This window comes from Lonchura striata, chromosome 6 (genome assembly GCF_050655825.1).
Source record: "Lonchura striata isolate lonStrDom1 chromosome 6, ASM5065582v1, whole genome shotgun sequence".
Lineage (NCBI taxonomy): Eukaryota > Metazoa > Chordata > Aves > Passeriformes > Estrildidae > Lonchura > Lonchura striata.
This window is the reverse complement of record NC_140708.1, coordinates 38,218,913-38,241,664: the sequence shown is the minus strand read 5'-3', so window position 1 is coordinate 38,241,664 and position 22,752 is coordinate 38,218,913. Positions and strand designations below refer to the sequence as shown.

At 42.9% G+C, this 22,752-nt stretch overlaps 1 protein-coding gene across 3 annotated transcripts in view; it reads left to right on the top strand.

The window, feature by feature from the left end:
- Window positions 1-22,752, top strand: part of ADAM12 (ADAM metallopeptidase domain 12) — a 181,692-nt gene that overhangs the window by 155,508 nt on the left and 3,432 nt on the right. For 2 of the 3 annotated variants that reach the window (XM_085582973.1, XM_021526349.4), the window contains 9 exons: window positions 728-817; window positions 2,091-2,286; window positions 9,945-10,053; window positions 10,158-10,356; window positions 12,848-12,925; window positions 15,280-15,388; window positions 15,875-16,010; window positions 16,628-16,736; window positions 17,389-17,571. In XM_085582973.1, coding sequence (XP_085439099.1) covers window positions 728-817; window positions 2,091-2,286; window positions 9,945-10,053; window positions 10,158-10,356; window positions 12,848-12,925; window positions 15,280-15,388; window positions 15,875-16,010; window positions 16,628-16,736; window positions 17,389-17,571 — 1,209 coding nt within the window. The remainder of the gene's footprint in view (window positions 1-727; window positions 818-2,090; window positions 2,287-9,944; window positions 10,054-10,157; window positions 10,357-12,847; window positions 12,926-15,279; window positions 15,389-15,874; window positions 16,011-16,627; window positions 16,737-17,388; window positions 17,572-22,752) is intronic. The other variant, XM_085582974.1, reaches the window with a different exon arrangement.

The window sequence follows — 22,752 nt, the reverse complement described above, 5'->3', positions numbered from 1 at the left end:
GAGAGAGATGAGATTCCAGCTCAGCTGGTGTAACTTGCAGCTTGTGAGCATTATCTTGGAAAAACAAATCCATTCTTTTCTGAGGCTCCTTATGAGCACGTTCTACTGACAATAAAGTTTGCAGGAGCCCACACACGGCACCATCTAATCCACAAGTGTGAAATTGGGATGTATCAGCGAGTGAGGCTGCAATTCATGCTCATTCCATATCTCACAGCTCTATTACTGGTGTGCTCTGATAAGGGATTACATGGAATCGTGTCCTTGTCTTCCTCTGTGGCAGCCCCAGCCTCCATCCAGACAGGAGCCTGGCCAGCAGCTAGCACAAAACAGAGCTGTGGTCGTGATGCTCAGCAGCAGCAGCCCAGCTCCTGGATCCTCTCTGGGAGGCAGTGGAAGCACTCCACTGATTCCTGTGGAAATAAAACACCCCAGTGCTCTGTCAGGGTTGGTGTCAGCGTGCTTGGGTTGTTTGTGATATTTGGGATTAGATCCATAGCTGGAATAAACCAGCCCTCCTCAGCAGCTCCTCTGGTTTTACTACACTTATTGGGCTTGTTGAATCTGAGGGCAGACAAGGCTGTTTGGATCAGGTTGTCGAATTTCATGCATAATTCATGATTTCATGCCCAGCTTTTCTTGGCAGAGCTTCTAGGCAGCCTCTTGATTTACAGCTCATTGTGACTGCACGTTGTCTGCTCTAAATTTACCCTCCAAATCCATGCAGGAATGTACAAACCGGTGCTGTAACGCAACCACCTGTGCCTTGAAGCCGGGAGCAGTGTGTGCACATGGGCTCTGCTGCCAGGACTGCCAGGTGAACCACGGGAAATGGCTCTCCTTGGGGTGGGGAGGGCAGAATTCTGCATTTTTTCCCTGCTTCAGTGCAGTGAGCAATGACGGAGGATAAGTAAATTGGTATTGATAAGCATTAAGGCAGTTGCATGTCATGTGCGCAATTAAAAAATTCCCAAAATATAAATTATTGAAGGAGCAGATCAACAGATTTTTTTTTGTCTCTGTGCTTTTTGTGTCAACTTCAGCTGCTCACGCAGAACTTCTTTTTCATGAACTTGTATGTGTTTTAATTTCTCTCATTCTTACACGTCAAGCAGTCATTAAATGCTTAACCCTTGTTTTTTGGGGGAAGGCTCTTAAATTATTAATCCTATCAACAGCATATGTATATTTAATAGCAGATCATTAGCTGTTAATCATTAGCTGTTATGGTCTCCTAACACTCCATAAAAGCCAATTTACCACAGGCATTTACCTGCTTGAATTCTCAGACCATCCCTTGCCTGTGGGCTAATAAAGCATTCAGCAGGTTGTCTGTGGCAATCCATGAGCTTGGAGCAGCAAGGGATCCCCACAGCCAGAAATTGCTTTTTAGCAAAATCAATCTATCTTCGTGTCCTTTGCTTTTTACCAAAGGCAATGTGATTAAAATTCTCTCAGAGCACACCCAACTTTTGTGGCTGCTGTTGAAATGTGAATGTTCAGACTGGCATGTTCCACCATCAGTTCAAAAAAAAAAAATAGCATTTTCCATGGAAATCAGTACAGGACAAACAGTTACCTGGTCTAATCTTGTAATTAAGTTTGAGGAGATCTTGATGCCCATCAGAACAACATTTCCATGAGGAAATGGTGACTCTACTGATCCATTAATGTTCAAGATCTATTCAAGATCATTGAATTGAACCTTTCAAGCTGGGAATTGTTGGGCATCTGAATCCACAGTCAAGTGGGCTGGTGGCTTCCTGAGCCCTGACACAGCACAGTGTTCTGTGACCAGCTGCCCTGGGTGGAAAGGTCTCTGATCTCCAGGTCCTCCTTCCCAGAGTTCTTGTGTTGACACGATGGAGGAGCCACCTGCAAACATCAGGGCTGGGGTTGCCTTCTGATGTGAGCCATGTGTGCAGCTTCATCTGACCCCCCTTCCTGCCCAAGCCTCCCAGCATGGCTCAGATCCGAGCTGTGCAATCCCTGCCCTGTCCTCTGCAGCCAGCTGGGGCCGGGCCAGTGGGGAAATCTGTTCCTGTGCTGCAGGGCCGACCCAGGCTGTTGAAGTTCTGTTTGTTTTGCAGCTCAAACCAGCGGGGATTTCTTGCAGAGAGTCGAGCAATTCCTGCGACCTGCCCGAGTTCTGCACGGGGGCCAGCCCGCAGTGCCCGGCCAACGTTTACCTGCACGACGGGCACGCGTGCCACGGCGTGGATGGCTACTGCTACAATGGCATCTGCCAGACCCACGAGCAGCAGTGCATCACCCTCTGGGGCCCAGGTGAGTGCCAGAGGCCTCAGGTTCAGCTTTTCTATTTTTCAGATTCTGTGCTGCTTCAGTGTGTGGGTCTGGGATTTATATCAGGGGATGGTGAGCTCTCTGCACAGAGCTGAGACAAAACAATTCCTGCTCCAGCTGGGCACCAAGGACAAATGATCCAAATCTCAGCCCAGGAGCACAAACACCGTGGGCTGGAGAGAGAAAATCCAGCAGGGTGGGACTGCCTGGGCTGGAGCTGGAATGGGACAATGAACTCCAAGGTGCCAATGGAGCAGAACTGATCCCAGGGAGAGCCCCGGGAGCGCTCGTGCATTTTGGGACCATTTTGGGTCATTTGGGTGCAGCCCTGGCTGGGCTCTGGTGCTGCCCAAGGTGGATCCATGGAGGAAATCCTTTTAATAAATCCCTACTTTATTCTGTAACTGTCCAGGCTCTGCTCTAGGGCAGCCTGCAAGGCATCACCAGCACAGGGACACAGGTCTGACAGAGGCTTGAGAGGGGGAATAAAGATCTGGAGGATGCAGCACCACTCTGTAGCTATTTGAATAATGAGGGAATCTCTGGGTGATTTATTCCAGCCTTGATTTGCTGTCGTGTTCATTTCTTGCAGCAGGAAGTAACGAGGCTCATGCTGCAACATGCTGCAAATGGATAGGTGAACTTAGACAAATCATTTCCTCCTGACTCTGATCTGGCCTGATGTCACCCCACAAAGTGCTGAATGCTCCTGGCAGGTTGAAATCACAGCCCTTTTCAGGCTGCTGTGTGAGCTGCCTCCTGTGCTCTAAACAGCTCCTCTGCAAAACAGATGTGCCTGCTCCATCTCCAGCCAAGGCTCAGCTTTTGACACTAACATGATACTTCTGGATCATTGTGTGTATTTTATTAACTGGTGTCACCTGGAAACTGCCTCCTGACAGTGTTTTTTAGCAGGGTGTGCACTGAAGCAGGAAGGGGTTGTTCTCCCATGGGAATTTGCTCCCTTTTTGCAGAAATCTGGTAACATGAGTTCTTGAGCTGTTCTCAACATCTATCCCAGGAAAGCTGTTCACCTTTCTATAAAGTCCAGTGACCCTTCCACTGAAATGCAAGTATTAACTCAGCTTTTTGGTATGAATCCAAATCATGTCTCCTTCAGCATCTCTGGCCTTCTATCTCAAATTTGAAAAACATTTACCTCTCCTAAGGAGAAGCATTACTTAGAGATAGGTGTAATTATTTCTTTTTAAACTAATATTTTCAGCCTCTTTCAATTCACTATCTCTAACTATGCTCCAAAACTTCTGTATCAATATAATGGCACAGAGATGTTTCCCTTGGTCAAAACCCTCCCCAGAACACTACTGAAGAATTTATCTGTTTCAGAGAACATGGACTCTTTGCAATCTCCCTTTAAAAGAGCATTAAAGCATCTCGAGAAGCAGCCCCAGTGGTGCAGGCAGCAGGTCAGCTTGGCCACGTGGGTGTAAGAACACGTTCAGGAGGAGTTCCAGCTCAGAACTGAACTCCTCACGTGGAACCAGCCGTGCCTGTGCTGCACTCCCCCGAATCCCACGCGCGTCGTAGAGTTGATAGGGGCTCATAGAGCCATGGACAATTATAGCCTCCAGCCTTAGTCAGACTGGGACTTCTAATCCCTGGATACAGAGGCATTTTCTCTTGTAGAAAGCAAAAATCTCCTCCTGAACCAGTTTCCCATGCTGTGGAAAGTTACTTGGTCAGGCTGTTCGTGGTTTCAGCGGCTGAGAAAAATTCCTCTAAAGGTCAGGGAGCTGCACTGCTGCAGCTCCTTGCCAGGTCAGCTTCCTCACACAGCAATTCCACCAAAGCCCTGGGATCCCCTAATTCTTTCCTGCCTTCCTTCCTGGGACTGTTTGATATGGGCACTGCCAGGCATGGAGGCTCCAGGCTGTGGGAGGCTGTTTATGAGGCAGATGTTGTGTTAAGAACAGAGCTCAAGCAGACTTTGGCTGGAATATCCTTTGGTTTTGTCTTGGGAAGGCCCAAGGGTAAGGGTTTTAAATAGGGAGGATGGGACATGACCAAACCTGTACTAAAAATGGTAATTCTTGCCATGTTTTTGAAAGTATAAATTAAAAGTAACCCCAGAATCCCAGAGGGATTTGGGCTGGAAGGGACATTAGAGATCATGTCATTCCACCCCCTGCCATGAGCAGGGACACCTTGCACTCGACCAGGTTGCTCCAAGCCCTGTCTAGCTGGCCTGGGACACTTCAAATAATGCCTATATTCTGGATTTAAAACTAGGGATGTGAATACCCACTGCTCTATCACACATCTGGCTGAAGTATGAGCAGATTTGGGGTGGAACAAGAAGAGAGGTGGGGGGCTCATGAAGTTAGAAAAATATAATGGTACAGATTTAAAAACCTACATGTCTTTGCAGATTTTCTTGCAGCACAGAGAGATTTGACATTCTAAGATGTTGTCTCTGGACTTTGTATCAAAAATATACGTTGGAACCTTTTACCAGGTTGTTGTGTTTGATTAGAGCTGTTTTTAACAACTGTCTGTGTTGGAGTGAAATAGCTTTAAAAAAAAAATTCTCCCCTCTAAAGAAAAGTCATATTACAATTCATTTTCATTCTCTCCTTATTTTCTTCTTCCCAGTAGGAGGAATCCATGCAGAACAAAATACAATAACTTTTCCTAAAATAATATTCAGTATATTGAATTCCTTACTAATGTCTTCCCTTGTACATCTTTCTTTATTCATCAGGTTACAGATGTCCAGAAGCCCAATGATAAATGTCAATCTTCATGTTTTTAGATCTATTTAAAGGAAAATGATGAACACTGTCAGAGCTTGTTTACATTAGGCTGAGCCATAGGAACTTTTTTACTTTTTTTCCAGAAAGCACTTGCATTTCCTTGGGGATGTTTTTGTTACTCTTAAAACAGTGTTTCAGATAAAATAGACTAAGTTTTGGGTTTTTTTCTCTTTTTTATCTGCATGGAAATCTTGGTGGGAAGGAGAAGGGAGGAGCTCCTGGGGACAATCTCTGAAAATAGCCATGAATTCCTCTCAGAGCCCAGGTTGATTCCAGTCTGCTCCCAGAACACCCGGAGTTCTCCATTCTCTCTCTCTCCATAATTCATGTCATTTTTATCCTTGGGGAGCAGGAATTGCTGCTGACCTTTTTTTGGTCCATATTCAAAAATATCAGACTGGGCTGATCTGACCTATTGATAGCAGTGACAGCAGTGGTGATGCTTGGTGTGGTGGCTGTGACTGCACTGGCATTTTCCAGGAGAAACAGATACACAGATAGAGCTGCTCAAGCCAGAGAAATCATTGATTACCAAGGAACAGAAAATTCTCAACTTTAAACTCATGGCTTTTTCTACATTGAAAAGACAATGATTCTGTAGGGAAGTTTGTCAGTTTGTTTCACTGTATTTCCCCAAGTGGGAAAAAAGTGGGAAAAAATGATTTTGGGGAGCCAATGGCAGGCATTGATTTAATAATTAGAACACATTTAAATGTGTCACATGGGCTTGGCTATTTGTTTAGGCAGGAACATTCTTAATTTAGTTGTCAATATTTGTTACCGTGTGAGAACTTTGCAGGTTTTGCCAGGTAGAACCCTACAGATATAAAATAAATGGGCTGCCCACCTCAGATATCTGACCAAACCACTGTTGACTTGCTTTTGAAAAAATGCTAGTTCTCCAAGAACTGCAATTTTCTGAATTCAGTGAAATCAAACTATTTTGATCATCACAGATTTATGGCCAGGCTTTTTTCTTCTGGAGATGGGAAAGATACTAAATAATATTCTCAGGGGTGGTGACATCATCCTCCTTAAATGCAAAAAAATGCTCAACCCCATCTTGTTCTTGCCCAGACAGAACAGGGATCACCAGGATGGAGAGAGAGGCCAAAGGCAGCTCGTGGAACTTTTGCTTTGCAGCCAAAACAAATTTAATGAGCTGATCACACGACAGAGAACTGTGGTTTTTATGCTTATATTTATTTGCATGGTTATTCGTGGTGCTGGCTGGCACAGCCTGAGCCACAGAACTCCAGCCTGTTACTCAGAGGTTGTTTTCTTCCCCTCTCCCCACCCACAGACAGCTGGGAACTGAACTGAAATATCTTCCTTTGCTGCTGTCAGCGTGACAGACGATGTTTCTCGTGTGCATGGAATCAGCACCATGGTCAGAAATTTCCCTCATTCCTTTCAAGAGACCGTGCTGGTGTTTTCCTATGGCAGCAGGTCTGAAATGACACAGCATTTCTGTGCCCTGCAACTTCTCTTCTTTTATTATTTTATTTGTTTGCGACTGCATAGGGAAAGAAGTGGGCTCATCAATATATACATTTGGAGAAAAAACCCAAATAATCTCCAGGCTCTAAGCTGCAGTGGTGAGCTTTGACCTTCCAGGGGCTGATTTCATCCCTTGAATGAGGCTTGGCATGGAAAGGCTGACAGGACCTTAATTACAGGGTCATGATACTATAATTACCAATAGCAAAGTGAAATAAACTCTGCTCATTCAGCTCAAACCACTTAATAACCACCAGAAATCCTTCACAAATCATTTGCCTTCTGCCTGCAGAGGTAGAAAATAGAGGAAGACAGGACTTTCTGCTTCAGTTTATGTGGTGCAGTTGTGATAAATGGGTTTCCTCCAGAAACACAACATTACAATTCTCTTCCTTAAGCATCCTCTGAAAACCTCCTTTTAACTTGGTAGCTCCATCTGTTCAGCATCTTACACTCTGATATGTTTTCATCCATAAAAAAGTGCAAATATTGTGAGAAGCCAGTGGGGAGAGGGAACAGCCATCTGAATCCCGAGCAACGGCGTGTCCTGGTTGGATAGCAAAGGCAGAAATGGAAGCTGGATTTTGGTTTCCAGGCTGCAGATGATCATTTGGTACCAGGTGTTTTCACACACAGACTGCTCCCAGCCTGGCAGGGGGATGCTTTTTTGTGCTCCATGAGATCCTTTTTCTTGTCAAGTGTTATTAGCTGGAGTTAAAGCTCAGTGTCTGAGCCCTGCAGATGTGTTTTCCTTCCTGGGGGCTGCTTTCCATCATCTTGCTACGCCTGGCTTCTGAATTCAGGAAAAAAAAATCAGCCACACCAAAAAAAAACTTCCATCAGTTGAAAGAGGAAGAGAAACACCTTAAACTCTCTCTCAGTGTTCAGTGGGTGCATTCCCTTTTGAAAGCCATTTTTAGAATAAGCCTTTGTTGCATCCCTCACAGTCAGAGCACAGGACTTGAGCATTCATTTGGTTTTTGGCAGCTTGGGAGGGGACACCACTGAGGGGACAGCGTGTCTGGGCTCTGGGCTGCTGCTCCAAGGGAGCATCCAGCCACTGCAATTCCATGGGTCAGCCAAAACAAGACCCAGAGCAGTTGCACACAGCCAGGGCTGCACAAGCTGGTCCTTGCCCATGTGGACGAAAAAGCATTTTTGGAAAAAGCATTTTTGGAAAAAGCAGTTTTAGAAAAATCAGCTTTCCTTGGCCTCTTGCTCCCAGAATGTTCTCTCCCCAGCCCTTCCAAAGCTGCTATAGAATATGCACATGGTAATGTTTGCCTCCAGCTGAACAGTGAGTGTGCCCACCCTGGAAAGATGAGGAGGGATCACATGCTAAAAAATGGAAATTTAACTTTGGCTTTTTCTGCACAGCACCTTGTCTGGGTGCTTTTGTTGATTATTATTATTATTATTATTATTATTATTATTATTATTATTACTTGAACTATAATGGAAAAGAATTGAAAGAATCCTGTGTGAGTCCCTTTTAAGAGTTCCAGATTTGAAAAAATATTCTGAACTCAGCAAGCTTGATCGTAATCTTCCAAAGAATTTCAAGCTCTTGTCCTTCTCTCCAGGGGACCATCAGCTCATATTCTGTTCCTTCTGTGCTTTTCTTTCTGAATTTTCCAGTTTCAGCATGTAAAAATGTCAGAAGGAAAGGGGGTGCCATCTTAAGCCTCTCCAAGTTTTAATATTTTCTCCTTAATAGCATTAGATTGCTGTTCAGCAGTATATAGCATTAGTCAAGCTTCTGACTATGAAATGCAGAGAATTAATTGAAGTTTTAATCTCTGAGTTTTTACTGAAAAGATCCACACTGGCTGGAAGTCTTACAATCGTATTTATATTTTCTTCTCCAGGAATCTGACCCCCATTTTTATTTTTTTAAGAAAAGAAAAAAAGAACACTTTCCTCTGAAGGCTTTCACATTAAATCTTCAGTCTGGCTTAAATAAATGCAATGTTTTACCACAGTTATAGGCATACACACTTGGAAGTGGCTCAAAACATTTGACAAAATGTAGCATTAGTTGAGATGTTCTGTCTCTGGTAAGATCAGGAGTGCTGTAGAAATGGGATATTCTCAGCCTTTGGGCTATCACATCACTTGCTGCCAAGTTCTTTTTGCTTTGGTTTGGCTGATCTGTTGAAAGCACAGAAATGTAGGTAGCAGGTCTCTGATCACAGTTCTAGCCAGAGTTTCTCCTCTCCTTTTCTGCTCAAAGCCAGTCTCCCCGTTGGAGCAGTTGAAATGGTGGTGGTGACTTGATGGTGATGATAATTACTTTCATGGAAAGAAAATACAGAGTAGTAAAGAGCCCAAACAAAGGGCCTCTTAATCTTGCAAGAAGCAGCAGTTATTGGCTGGAAATGAAAGCCACACTTCACTGTAGAACAAAGGGATTAAATTCCAGTACACAGACTAATGAATTGTTGTAGCAGTCAAACCAGGGAAGCAGATCCTTCACCTCTTCAGTGTTCCAGATGAACGGATGCATCTTCCCCTAGAAGATATTCCATCCATTTGTTATAATCTGGAGGGAAATGAGCAGGAGATTGTGTGTATAAAGCATTAGAAGAGATGTTCTAATAGTACCCTTGAACTTCTGAAGTGCAGGGATGAATAATCTGCCTGCACAAGCTTTTCCAGCCCTACTCCCACCAGGAAGTTCCTTTGCCATTAGGATATGTCTCTATCAGAAAAGATCACAGGAGATAAAAACCAGATGCTGCCTGAACTCCCAGATTCCCACTTCTACCAACATGGCAGAAATTCCCCTTCTTCCATGTCAGTCTTTCCTCTCAGGAGTGGATGTCCTGAGGATTAAGGCGGGATGGGTTCCTTTCCTCTCCCCAGTCCTTCAGCCTGAGTTAATAGCAGCCCATTTCCCTTTGCCATGTCAGCTCCTCATAGCTTTACACCCAGTTTAAAACTGGATTTTCTCTTTTGTCTTGTTGCAGTCAAACAGGCCTTTCTTGAAAAGAATTTTTTTGGGGTCCCACTAGAACATAGACTCCTGCAAAAGAAGAGAGTCAACTAGTCAACTTTCCAGCTGGCCTTTGTCTGTCTGGTATTTGCTAGAAGTTTTTGTGTCCTAGGAGGGTTGGCAAGAGGGTTATGACATGGAGAAATCCTGGAAGAGGAGGAGTTCTGCATTGCCTGTTGCTCAGAGACAAACACTGGCAATCCCACCCATCCAAACTCTTCCATTGGCATGCGGATCCAGCACCGCTGTTTTGTTGCCTCATCATCATGCAGCTCACATCCTCCCTTTCCCCTAAAGCACCAGCAGAGCTCAAAGGAAATTATTAAAAACACCTTGTATGAGATGAGAGTTCTGATTAGGTTTTGTTTCAGGCGCGAAACCCGCTCCTGGGATCTGCTTTGAGAGAGTCAATTCTGCCGGAGACCCTTACGGCAACTGCGGGAAAGACTCCAAGAGCTCCTTTGCCAAATGTGAACCCAGGTAGGGCCTCTCCTTGCAAACACAGCATCAGCTGCTGGGAGAGGGTTTGGAACATGTCAAATTATTTACCTCATCCTTGCTTGTGTTGTGTTTATTTCCATCAGGGATGCGAAGTGTGGAAAAATCCAGTGCCAAGGAGGAGCAAACCGGCCCGTCATTGGCACCAATGCAGTTTCCATAGAAACCAACATCCCACTCCAGGAGGGTGGCAAGATCCTGTGCCGTGGCACCCACGTGTATTTGGGGGATGATATGCCTGACCCTGGGCTGGTGCTGGCAGGAACCAAGTGTGAAGATGGAAAAGTAAGATTCTGGAATACTCTCAGACAAGGGGAACATCTCTACCATCATTCTGCCAAGTCTTTTGTACTTCTTGGGGATTTTTGTTTATCCCCACCAAAGAATTGCTTCTCATTCTCAGACTAAAACAGATTTTACTCCCTTCTGGCCACTGTTCTAGATTATGGATTTTAATATGCAAATCTGAATAACCTGATCTGGTGGAAGGTGTCCCTGGTCATGGCAGGAGGTTGGAAATAGAGGAGTTTAAAGTCCCTTCCAACCTAAACCATCCTGGGATTCTGGGCAATACAAGTTGCTGAAGTTTATGACTGATTTTTTTGAAGACAGTCCCAAGTATCTGCCCATGGAGGCTTGAGGTTTTCTGCAAAATAAGTACAGCAAGATACATTACAGGCTTATTAGTGAATTCCTGAGTTCAATGAATTCCCTTTCCCAGCATCTCTGGCATTGCAAAATTGTCATTAACTTCACTTTAGATTTCAAAATATATTTTGTCTTCTGATTATGGCTCCCCACTTCTTTATGTTTTTTCATGTAGGAAAACCTATCTCTGTATGCATTCTTAGAAAACTATAAACCCATTGATGCTCAGCTACCAAAACTGACTTTTGCATTTGTGTTTTGCAAACTTTGTGAATTACCCACTGTGAATGCAGCCCAGATTTCACATGGCTGTCTCATTCTAAGTTTGTCTTTTGTGAGGAAACCAACTGAGAAAGATGGGAGGCAGCCATGAGTTTACAGGGGGAGGAGGAATGGAAAGCAGTCCAAGAGCTATTGAAATGAAAGAGGTTTCCATACCCTCCGTGGATTGCTTGCAAAAAGGAGGAAAAAGAAGTGCCTTGATAATTTGTGGTAAATTCAAGTAAGCCTCTGAATTTCTGAATGCTTTTGAATTACGTTGGATTATCTCACGGTGCTGGGAACAGGTTTGAAATCCATCCTCAGTGAAACCACAGCTCTGCTACAGGAAAACAACCCTTACAACATTTCTAAGTCAATCTGCTCTAAAAAGTCTTTTCAAAGGCAACTCAGCACTGAGAAAGCACCCCATTATGTTTTACTAATGAGTATTTAATCTTTCTAATCTATCTAATCATACACATCCACACTATAGAATACACAGGCTAATACTTCTGAAATTGTATGTTTTACTTTGAGGACATTAGTGCATTTGTATTACGGATTAAGAATATGAATTTAAATATTCTTGGGTTTTCTCAACTGGAGATGCACAATTTGAAACGCAGCCATTTTAATGTGATCAGAATTCTGGGAGCTGCTGCACTGTGAATATTTGAATTGTGAATAGTGCTGTAATCAGACCATATTCTCTCCATGCCTGCATGTTGATGCCAATTCACTCTAATTTCCTTTCCATTTTTCCTTCTCCCCAGGGGATAAGTGCCCTGATTAAGCATCCCTGTCACCTCCTTCAACACCATTCCCAGCTTAATGCTAATTATTGTGACTGACTCTTAGTACTACTGAACTGCAGTGCAGTTAAACATGAGCAAAATGTGCAGTGTGGGGCTTTTTGACCTTTTTTGTTGTCAACATAGCATAGGAACAGTTATTCCAGTCCTAATTTCTTCTTTTTTCAGTTTGGAATAGGGTAACTTCTCATTACTGACATGCTTATCAGTTGTGTGGTTGTTTGATGTTATTATTACTCAGCACTCATCTTGCTTAACCTCAATTTTCAGCTCCATTGGCAGAGGAAAGTTTATCTGCAATGACTGGAAAACAAAAAAAAATTGAATTTTATTCCAGTGCATATGCTATTTGTTTACTTCAATTTCCTATAAATATTAAATGTTAAAGAGGGTTGGTTTATATTTGACACACAAAAAAAATTGTTTAATATGGAAAAACTTAGATCTTAGTTTTCCTGGAAAACAATGATGAGCCCATAAAAATCAATGACCTTACTTAAATATTCACCTACCCTGGGTCCACGTTCTGTAATGGAATGAAAAATATTTCACTATTGATATAAAACTCTGATAATTTACACCATGAAGATCCAAAGTTTTGTTCAAGAAATCATATGCTGCTGTAAATAGACAAAGGCAGAGCAGGAACCTGAAGGAATCCTGCTCAGTGCATTCCTAGTCCTGAAAAAAAATGCAAATTACTGATTTTTAAATTGGCTTAAAGACCTCCCAAACCCCAAGGTGTCCTCACTAGTTCCACTTGAGTGGATCTGTGAGGGTTTGCTTGCACAAACTCAGCATATCAACACTGTGAAGTGTGGGTGGAACCAGGACTGGCCAGGAGAGCAGAATTCAACTTGCTCAGATTTGGATTTCAAAGATTTAAAAGGGGCTGAGGAAAATAAGAAGACACTCAATTTTGGTGTCCTTTGTGTCCATATAATTTTAAATATTTACATATTTGGGAATACTTAATTGCTGAAAGATGGGATATGATGCTCTGGGAGCCCCAGGAGCTCTGTCCCTGTTCAAACTCCTTTTTTTTTACTTTGCAGATTTGCCTGAACCGCCGGTGCCAGAACACCAGTGTTTTTGGAGTCCACAAATGTGCCACCAAGTGCCATGGACGTGGGGTAAACATCCTAGGAAAGCATTTTTACAATCACTCAATAACCACTGGACAGAAAGAAATCATTTTCTGTAGTAGCTTTGAGATCTATAATTGCCTGCAATAGATCAATCAGAGTCACTGCAATACATTCTCACTACGTATTTCCATTTCCGCTGTCCTTTCTATGAAATTGTTTTTATTTGACAAAGTAATATTTATCAGGCTGTAATTATCTTGTTCTTAATTGACAGCCTGGCATACAAAGGAATCTTGTAATCCTCAAAGCAGTTTGAAGTCTGACCCTCCATCATGAAGAATTCCCATTAAAAATCAAAAATACAGTTTATCCATAGATACAAAGTTAAAGATTTTGAATTGAGTGTTGGAAGCATTTGGATTGAGAAGCAAATGAAACAGCATTTCCAAAAACATTTTAAAAAAAGTAGAACTATATTGATGAGTTTTTTGGCAAGAAAGTGGCACGTAATGAAAAATGTGATATCATTTAATAATATCAGTGGCTTGAAAACCAGTTTACATTATGATAATGTTAATTATGTCAAGCTTTGCCTTATTAACCTTGATGAGCTGATGAGCTGTTTGTTTCTCTGAAAAGCTGTGGCAGCCACATTGGAACAGCAATAGAAATTCACTGTCCTCTCTGAGGAAGGATTTTAATTTGTTTTAACTTACTTTATCACCCTGAATTTGCAAAACTGAGCAGTGTTGATGGTGCTGCCTCTTATCATGGAGGATAGAATGAGCAGAGGCTTGGACTGGCATTTTTCATGTCTATACAAACAAAAACCTCTGGTGACTCCTCAGTGGCAAAACTGACCTCGTGGAATTGTAAATAGGAACTTAGGAACTCCTGCAGTGCTTTAATGTAAAAAATCATGCTTAACAAAGTATATTTTCAATTATCTTACTGTCTTTGAAATGTAATTTTTTTTTTTTTAAATTTTACATGACCTCAGCCAGTCTGAGCTCTCTCAATATTTTAATGCTCTGCAGACACAGGGAGCACAGTGTTTTTGAAAGCCTGCCAAGCTGACCTGGCCAGAATATTGCATGTTCAGAATAACCCAAACTCCTGTAAACTGATTTGTGTCTTTCTGAAAACCCATTTATTAATCTGTTCTGTGGTTGCAGATCAGTGATGGGTTAGCACAGAATTAAGAACCTTAGTGACAGCAAGCCCTAAGCCCAAAATCTTTATTTAAAAATTGATTTGAGCACCGAAATGTGACTTCAGATCCTGGGGTGAGTTTGGGGCCTCTCAGGACAAGACATGGAGGGGCTGGGAAGGGGCTGAGCCTGGAGCAAAGGGGGATCAGGGGAGACCTTGGGCTCTGCACAGCTCCTGCCAGGAGGGGACAGCCGGCGGAACAGGGACAGGAGGAGAGGGAGCAGCCCCAGGCTGGCTCAGGGGAAGGGCAGGGTGGATATTGGGAAAATTCCTTCATGGAAAATTTTTCCAGCCCTGGCACAGCTGCTCAGGGCAGCGGTGGAGCCTCCATCCCTGGAGGGATTTAAAATCCATGTGGATATGGTGGCACCTGGGGACATGGGTGGCTTTATCAGTCTTGGGGAGTGGTTGAAGATCTCGGAGAACTTTCCCAGCCTGAGCAGTTCTGCGACTCCATGCATTCTGTTGGTTCAGCACAGAGCTTCAAGCTCTGCATTCAGCACACAGCAGCTGCCTGAGGAGCAGAAAAGGAGATAAGGTGCTTTGGAATGTGGGAGCCCTGGGCGCAGCAGGGCCGGGCTGGGTGCCTCGGAGCTCTCTGGTCCCACAGCGGCCACCGGGCCCCTCACTGCCACCAAAGCCACCACAGCACGGAGCACTGAGTCTGTACGGACAGGGCAGGTGTGAGAGCAAAGCTCCCCGAGGGCTTCCTCAGCCCCGAGCCCATTTCACAGGTTACTCCAGCAGCTGGCTCACCGTGGAGCCATGGAAGAATCCACGCTGGGCCCAGAGCAAGCAAGATGGAGAGGAGAGCTCGGGGGGCTGACAAAGCTCTGCTTCTCCTGCGCAGGCAGGAGGAGCTGAAGCTACCAGCAGATAATGCTGCTGCTGGAAGCAAGCAGAGAACAAGACTTAAGAGGTGTCTGATTATCCTCATATTATTGATGTTGTCAGCTGGGGCAACTCCAACGATTACCTGCCAAAGAAATAATGGTTTTTAGGATCCCTCTTCCTCCGTGGCCAGTTGCTCTTTGCCACCTCAGTGTGCAGTAGGCAGCTATCAGCGCATCTCCTTTCTTCTCCAAGTTTTATTCCTCTCTGATGTGTCACTGTCTGATTAGAAGCCCTTATCAGCCAGGGCTGCTCTCGGATGTTTTTTATGTTAAGCCATTTGTCTTGTTTTGCAGGTCTGCAACAACAAAAAGAACTGTCACTGTGAGGCTGACTGGGCCCCCCCCTTCTGTGACAAGCCAGGCTTTGGTGGCAGCGTGGACAGTGGGCCCATCAGACAGGCAGGTCAGTGGCAATTCAGGCTCCACCTGGGTTTTTTACAGGATAAAGAGTGGAAATTGATCAACCTCAGGAAGAAATTATTTCTACACATTGTTAATTTTACAGGATTTCATTATTCCGTGCCAGTTTTTCCCCAGAGTGTTGGAACATTAGGGACCTCAAAGAGATGTTTCTGATTTATGTCTGAGGACATGACAGGACAAGCAGTCTCCTCACTAGTGCATGTATAAACTAAATCTCAATGAGAAATAATGTCTGTTTTCATATGAACAATACTGTTCTAAACCAAAATGAATTCTCTTCTCTGCATGCCAGATGCTGCAGTGGGTGGCAATATTGAAATTATGACAGCATGGTTATTTCCATGACAAAGCTTCCCATCATGATTTCACTACTGAAAGATTTTTGTTTTTGGAAGATAGCAAAGGAACCCTGGTGAGGCAGTGAGCAGGCCCTAGGAAGAAGTTAACTCCATGTTATTTTTTACAGACAATAAGAGTTTGACCATAGGAGTGTTGATTACCATCCTGTGCCTTATCTTTGCTGGATCAATCATGTACCTCAAAAGGAAGACTTTCATGAGGTGGTTGTTTACAAGCAAGAAGACAACAATAGAGAAATTAAGGTATGCCCATTTTCCCTAATTATATTCCAATAGATATTAAGGAAAGGAAGCAGTAAACACAGCAATTCTCATCACCGTGAATGTGTTAGGAAGGGCCAGCCTTGACAAAAAATATTCACCGTTATCCGCAGTGTTTTCCCTGGGTTGGTTTAATTTCATTGATAGAAAGTAAATAACACAGGTATTAGTTTGAATATATCCTTCTTTCCTTTTGGGATGAAAAATTAAGCAGCAATGGAAGTATTGTCTTTATTTTGATTTGCCTGAAACAGTTTCATTACACTGCATGGCCTTTTATCTAAACTCAGCTGAGTGAGCTGAAACTTTCTTATTTGAGGTCATTACTGTTTAAATGTTAGATTCATTAGAATAGTCTCTTGGGTGTTACAAAGCTGCGTTTCCACAGATTGCAGAAACTAATTTAACAGACTACTGGTTTCTAAAAAATCAATATTTATTTTTATTCTTACAGGAGTGCTAGACCATTTTTACTTTCCTTGTTTACTATAACCAGGCAGAAAGTCCTTGCAAATTCCCATTCTGAAAAGAGGCTCCTGTTTAAGAAAATATTACAAAAGCAGAACATTGTGCTCAACAATTAAATGTTTGTATTGCAGGTCTGTGAGTCCAGCAAGACCTTCCAGTTCATCTGAGCCAAATCATGTTCATACCATATGTGTTAGCAAAAACCTCATCACAAAGCCACAAAATACAGCCATCCAAAAAGTGAGTCCCTAAATAATTTTTTTTTTAAGTGAGGGAAAACCAAAAACAGATTGCATGTATTTTGGATCTCAAATTATTTATTATAATACAATAATTGCATGGACTTAATATCATGTAGGACTAACACTGAGTAAAATGGGAGAGGATGTAGGCTTCAAAATTCATTTATGGCTTCCACATTGAATACAGGTGGAGATGTCCAGTGCAAAAAAGAAATAATTTTTTCTCTAGGAGAGAAAAGCAAGGGACTACCATGCATTTTAAAGTAGCAATAGGACAGGTCTGATGGAGCTTGCAGCTCCCTGGTGGGAGGTGTCCCTGCTCATGGCAGGGGCTTGGAACATGCTGGTCCTTAAGGATGGTTTAGTCCTTAAGATCCCTTCAAACCAAGCCATTCTGTGACTCTGTGCCAGCTCTTGAAATCTATAACTTTTGTTGGGTGATTGAAATGTGTAACTTTGGTGGCTGATGGAATTGTGTAACTTTGGTGGATGATGGAAATGTGGAGCTTTGGTGGATGATGGAAATGTGGAACTTTGGTGGATGATGGAAATGTGGAACTTTGGTAGATGATGGAAATGTGTAACTTTGGTGGATGATTGCAATGTGTAACTTTGGTGGAGGATTGAACTTTGAGGATGGTTTTTCCCAGAGAGACGGCCCAAGGCGGCCGCTGCCGTATCAGATCATTGACATCAGCAACCCTGTGAAGACACACGAGGTGCCACCATTAAAAACACCCCAGCGAGTCCTGCCACCCCTCCCCCAGCTGCCAGGACACCAAGCTGGGCCTGAGAGACCCCTGCCAGCTAATCCTTCACTGAGGTTCTCCCAGGTAACCATTGATTCTCTTCTGTGCAATATTTACTCTGCGAGTGTCTGGAGAAATGTTTTCTCATCTTTCCTGCTGCCCTTTTCTCACAGTATTTCCTTTATGCTTTGTGTTAGTTTAGAACTGTGCTGTAGAAAATTGCTTTGTGGCAAGTGGAGCTGTGATACTAAAATTTAGGATCTTGAACTCTGCCTTCACCACTCAAAAGACAACAGAACAAACACATTAGAGGCAAGCACATCTCTCCAGCCCAAGCAGAGAGGAGCTGCACAGTTTGTTAGTGAGGTGCCAAGCACAGAGAGAGTTTAGGGAGTCACGTTGCAGATGTGATGTGCAAGGGCAAAAGGTGTCTTAGCTTGATGTGCTTCTGCCCTGCCAAGGGCTGCATGAAGCACAGTCTGTTTTTCCAGGGCACAGAGCTTAAAAACACTATTTCCTGCAGACACACCTTTCACTGCAATGTTTAAGCAGAGATGATAAATATTTTTTATTTTTTATTTTTGAATAAGATGCATCTCAGGGAGATAGGGTAGATGAAGCTGTCTGTATTAAACAGTGCCTTTTCTTGTCACTGGCTGCTCCCTTTTGGTGGCACTTGTGGAGTGACTGTTTCTAAAAAGCACCCAGGCTGTTCCTGTTCTGGGTGTGCTATGAGGTTAAAATGAGGTGAGTGTTGTTAGCACCAGGCTCTCACCTGCAGGAACCCTGTGAGCTGCTCGAGACCCTTTCCTGGGGGTGGACAGGAGGAGACAGCTCTGAGGCAGTGCTGGAGTGCAGGGCTTTGAAAAGGGATTGGAAAAATGTCAGAAACAAATATGGGATGAGAGAGGCTGCCCAGAAAAGTTGTCAGTGTGCCCAGAGAAGCTGTGGCTGCCCCTGGATCCCTGGCAGTGCCCAAGGCCAGGTTGGACAGGGCTGGGAGCAGCCGGGGATGGTGAAAGGTGTCCCTGCCCATTGTGGCAGCAAGTAAAGCCTTTCTAGATTTAGTTTTTTCTAAGTCTCAACATTGTATCACTCAGGTTAGACCAATATTTACAAGTGCAATCAGTGTTTTATTTGCTTTTTTGTCTTTCCTTTTCCATGTTCCCAGTAATTTTCCTTTCTAGAGGAATAAAGAACACTGACTCTTTCTAAAATAAATTTTGTAGGGAATCAGAAGCAATATTGATTCCTGTTGCTTGTCTTTAGCTCCAGTGGTCTCATTGTTCATTTTCTTGTATTCTCTAACATTCTGCACAATTCACAGTGGTCATAGGGAAGATTTCAAGTGCAAGTGCTTTTCTGTTTCTTAAGCAGAATATTGATGGAGAAAAGGCTTTCCAAGGAAAAGGAAAAGGAGCCATTTGTCATTCTGATACTGGATCTGCACCTGCCCCAGCCTCACTGCACATCCCAGCAGCCCAGTGCTCCCCTACAGCTCATGTTCCTAAATCCTTGTGCTCCGAATGCCACCCAAACTGCCAGGTGGAATAACAGTCCTGCAGTACTATCACCAGCAAAGTCTGACAGATCTGAAACTGCCAAAAAGCTTTTCAGCTTGGCAGCTCAAATTAATTGTGACAGTCCCTTCATCAAGCAAAATATCACCATTTCCAGTCTCTGCATGGAACACAAACAGGGGATCAGCTCAAGGCATCCTAAAGAATGAGCAAGAATTGATTCTTTCAAAATTATATCATAGCCTCAATATTGTCAGAAACAGCTAGTTTTTATATCAGAGGGACCCCAAAAAACACTCTGTGGGGAGAAAATCTTTCCTAAGTGATTTTTTTCCTTCAAAGCTTGGAAGTAGTAAACTAGCTTAAGAATAGTTTGGGATAATAAATATAGGTACTACTTCATGTATTGCTTCAGCTCTCTCTTGGAAGCATATCCAGAAAAAGGTCAGCAAGAGGAAGGAAAAATTGATTGAAAAATCATGGCTACACTCAGGATGTTACCCAGATGTTCAGTACTGCAGGATGGTGCTGTAAATTATATAAAATTTCCTTCAGTTGTAAGTAAAATAGTTAAAAAACAAAGACAACATGAAATAAACCAAACCAATCAACCAAACAGAAAATCCTCAGCAAATTAGCTCTTGTCAAGTTAAATATTTAATTATCTTTTGACTGAAAAACAGCTTTCAGATGCTTTTGCAAGGCAAACAGTCTTTATTTATGGGCCAAATTCACAATCAGTATAAATCAGCAGAGCCCCATGTAAATCAAGGGAACAGCACAGGTTTATCTTAGCCATGGTTTCAGTCCAGGCATTTGGATTTGATCTCTTCCCCTGGATTTTGTTGCTTTTATCATTCAGTTGCTGCTTCTGACACTCTCATCCTCTTATTACCAAAATATATCTCATATTTCACAGCTCATGCTAATGACAAGAAATAGGACTTTTTTACTTCAAATTTTACCACTTAAAAAAAGGGGTTTTACTTTTTCCTCAGTAAAACTGAGCTCAGCTCAGCTCCTGCTCCTTCTGCCCCAGTTATCCTGGGATTGTCTCTCCTTTGACACCTCAGCCTGGCTGTAGACACAGAGGGTTTTCACTTTCTTCTTCAAAAATCAGTGGAAAAAACCTGGAATTTCATGCACCTGATGTCTTTGGAGCTGCTCAGTATGAGAATTGTGGTTTTCATTCCTGCATTTAAAACAACACTTCCTCAAGCAAGGCCTGAATGCACTAAATGCCAGGTTGTGGATATAAAATGGACAAAGAAATGCATCCACAAACTCTTTGTGATGAAGGGCTGAAGCTTTGGAGGGGGAGAAGTGGAGGCAGAGGAATGAGGGCAGCAGAGCTGTGGTGTACTGTGAGCTGTGCTGCACATTCCCAACACATCAAAGGCTCTGCAGGGCCCCACACGAGTTAACACACAAAGTTTGAATTCTCCTGTGGCACAGAAAGAATAGAGAAGAGCCTCCTGTAATCAGTCTGGGGGATAGGATTTATTTCTTCAAAGGGCTTTTCCTCTGTTCCTAAGTTTGTGTGTTCCTGGTGGCATCTCCTTTCTATCACATTCTTCTCCATCTCAGCCACCATTTATCCTCCAGCTCCATTTTTATCAGAGTTCCCTCCCTTTTAATTTTTTCTCTTTCATTTACCCTTTCCTAGCAGTTTGCCACATTACACTTTCTGTCAGAACACCTGGTTGCTTCCTCCTTAAGGATAGTTTAACTTGAGGACATTTTGAGTGGGAAATGAATGAATAAATAAATCAGGAGCTGGGCCTGTGTACCCATCAATACTAGTACTTGTTATGCAGAGAATTAAACAGAGGGTGGACATTATATACAACTTTTTAGAATGTAGTTTGTGGCAAATTTGAATCTATTATATATGAGATTGACTTAAGCTCGTGTATTTTCTTCCTTATCAAAATGCCTGTGGATAATCAATCTGCATTTCCTTCTTGAAAGAGCAAATATTTGCCACAGAAAGTAAAAAAACAAAAGGATGCTCAAAACAAATAATGAAAAGTTGGACTTTATTCAGGAGCAATTCATGCTCTGATTGCTTGTTTTGATCAATCTTTCAAAGGATCTTTAATCAGATTATGCTTGTAAGCTCTTTTTATTTCCTTTACTAAATACAGCAAACTAAAATTAAGGAATAAAATTCCTTGGGAAAAGCATGGCTATGCAGCTTCAGTAGTAGAAAGATCTAAAGTGAGTTTGGGGATAAACTGGAGAGATTTGTGTGCCCTGAGCAAGCCACTTAATGTGTCCCAGCTCTCCATAACGAGGAGAGAAACAGCCAAGTTTCCCTGTTTGCAGGGCTGCAGGGACCACCCAGAGCAGCCACTGGCCCAGCCTGACAGCAGATGACTTCTGTTCTTTATTAATGGAGCCTTTAATTCCACAGAATGAAAGCACAGAGAAAAAAATTCCACAGATGCTCCCAATCCAAACCAGACTGGGCCAGTTTGGTTTTGTGCCCATCTGAATTTCCATTTTAAAGTAATGTCGAGCATTCCCACCTTTCTATAGAACTCCTTCTACAAAGTTATCTATTGAATCTTTGCTGTTTGCATTTACCACCAATTAAGCATTGAGTCCAGCAGAGATGCACCCTGCAGTTCTAGAGCAAGGAATCAAAAGTCATAAAATCATGAAAATATAGTATTAAATCATTGGTTTCAAATTAGAGTGGCAGTTTATTAAAAATAAGTTACTTTTTACTCATTTAAACATATCTGGTCATAACATATCTTCAGTTTAGGTTTAGATTAGGTGTTAGGAATAAATTGTTGGGGGAGTGAGGTCTCAGTTTTGCCCAGAGTTGTGGCTACCTCCTGGAAGTGTCCAAGGCCAGGTTGGATGGGGCTTGGAGTTCCCTGGTGATACTTTAAGTTTTAGCTTTCATATTTTCCAGATTCTGTAGTGCATTAGGATATAACTCTGAACTTCATATAAAGTGTTAGCAAGTTCTTCTCACAGCTCAGTCACACAGAACAATCCTTTTCCAGGCCCAGAACCAAGGACACTGCTGCAGCTTCAGGCCCAAAAAGTGCAAACAACAGGGAATTGAGGAGAGAAAATTTGGGAGGATGGGACTGCATAACCTGGAGCTGGAATTGGACAATTAACCCCAATATGGAAATGGACCAAAATTTATAGAAGCGTGAAAACTTGTGACTCATTGTCCATCTGGGGTCCATCTACGTTAAAAATAGAATAAATATAGTTTCCTATATTTTAGCAAAAATACTGCACAAAGAAATTTTGATTAAACTCCTGGCTGTCCATTTCAGTCAGATATTCTGAAAGTAGCAACATTTCAACATTAACCCCAATATGAAAATGGACCAAAAGTTATGAAAGTGTGAAAACTTGTGACTCGTTGTTCATCTTGGGTGGAGCCATGGCCAGGCTCTTCTACTGCCAAAGTTGTGTCCTGTGAGGGCTTTGAATAAATCCCTGCTTTATTCCTTTAATCTGTCTAGCAGAGTTTATTCTTTAAACCTTTATTCTTTATTCCTTTAACCCTGTTCCAGGCAGCCTCTCAAGGCATCACTGGGATGGAAGGTGTCCCTGCCCGTGGCGGGGGTGGCACTGGATGGGCTTTAGGGTCCCTCCCAAGCCAAGCCAGTGTGTAATTCCACAATTCTGTGGCTTCAGCTCAGCTGTGGCTGTGTGCAGGGGGTGTGCAGGGTGTGATGTCCCCTCTGAGAGCTGACAGGAGCTGGTGTTT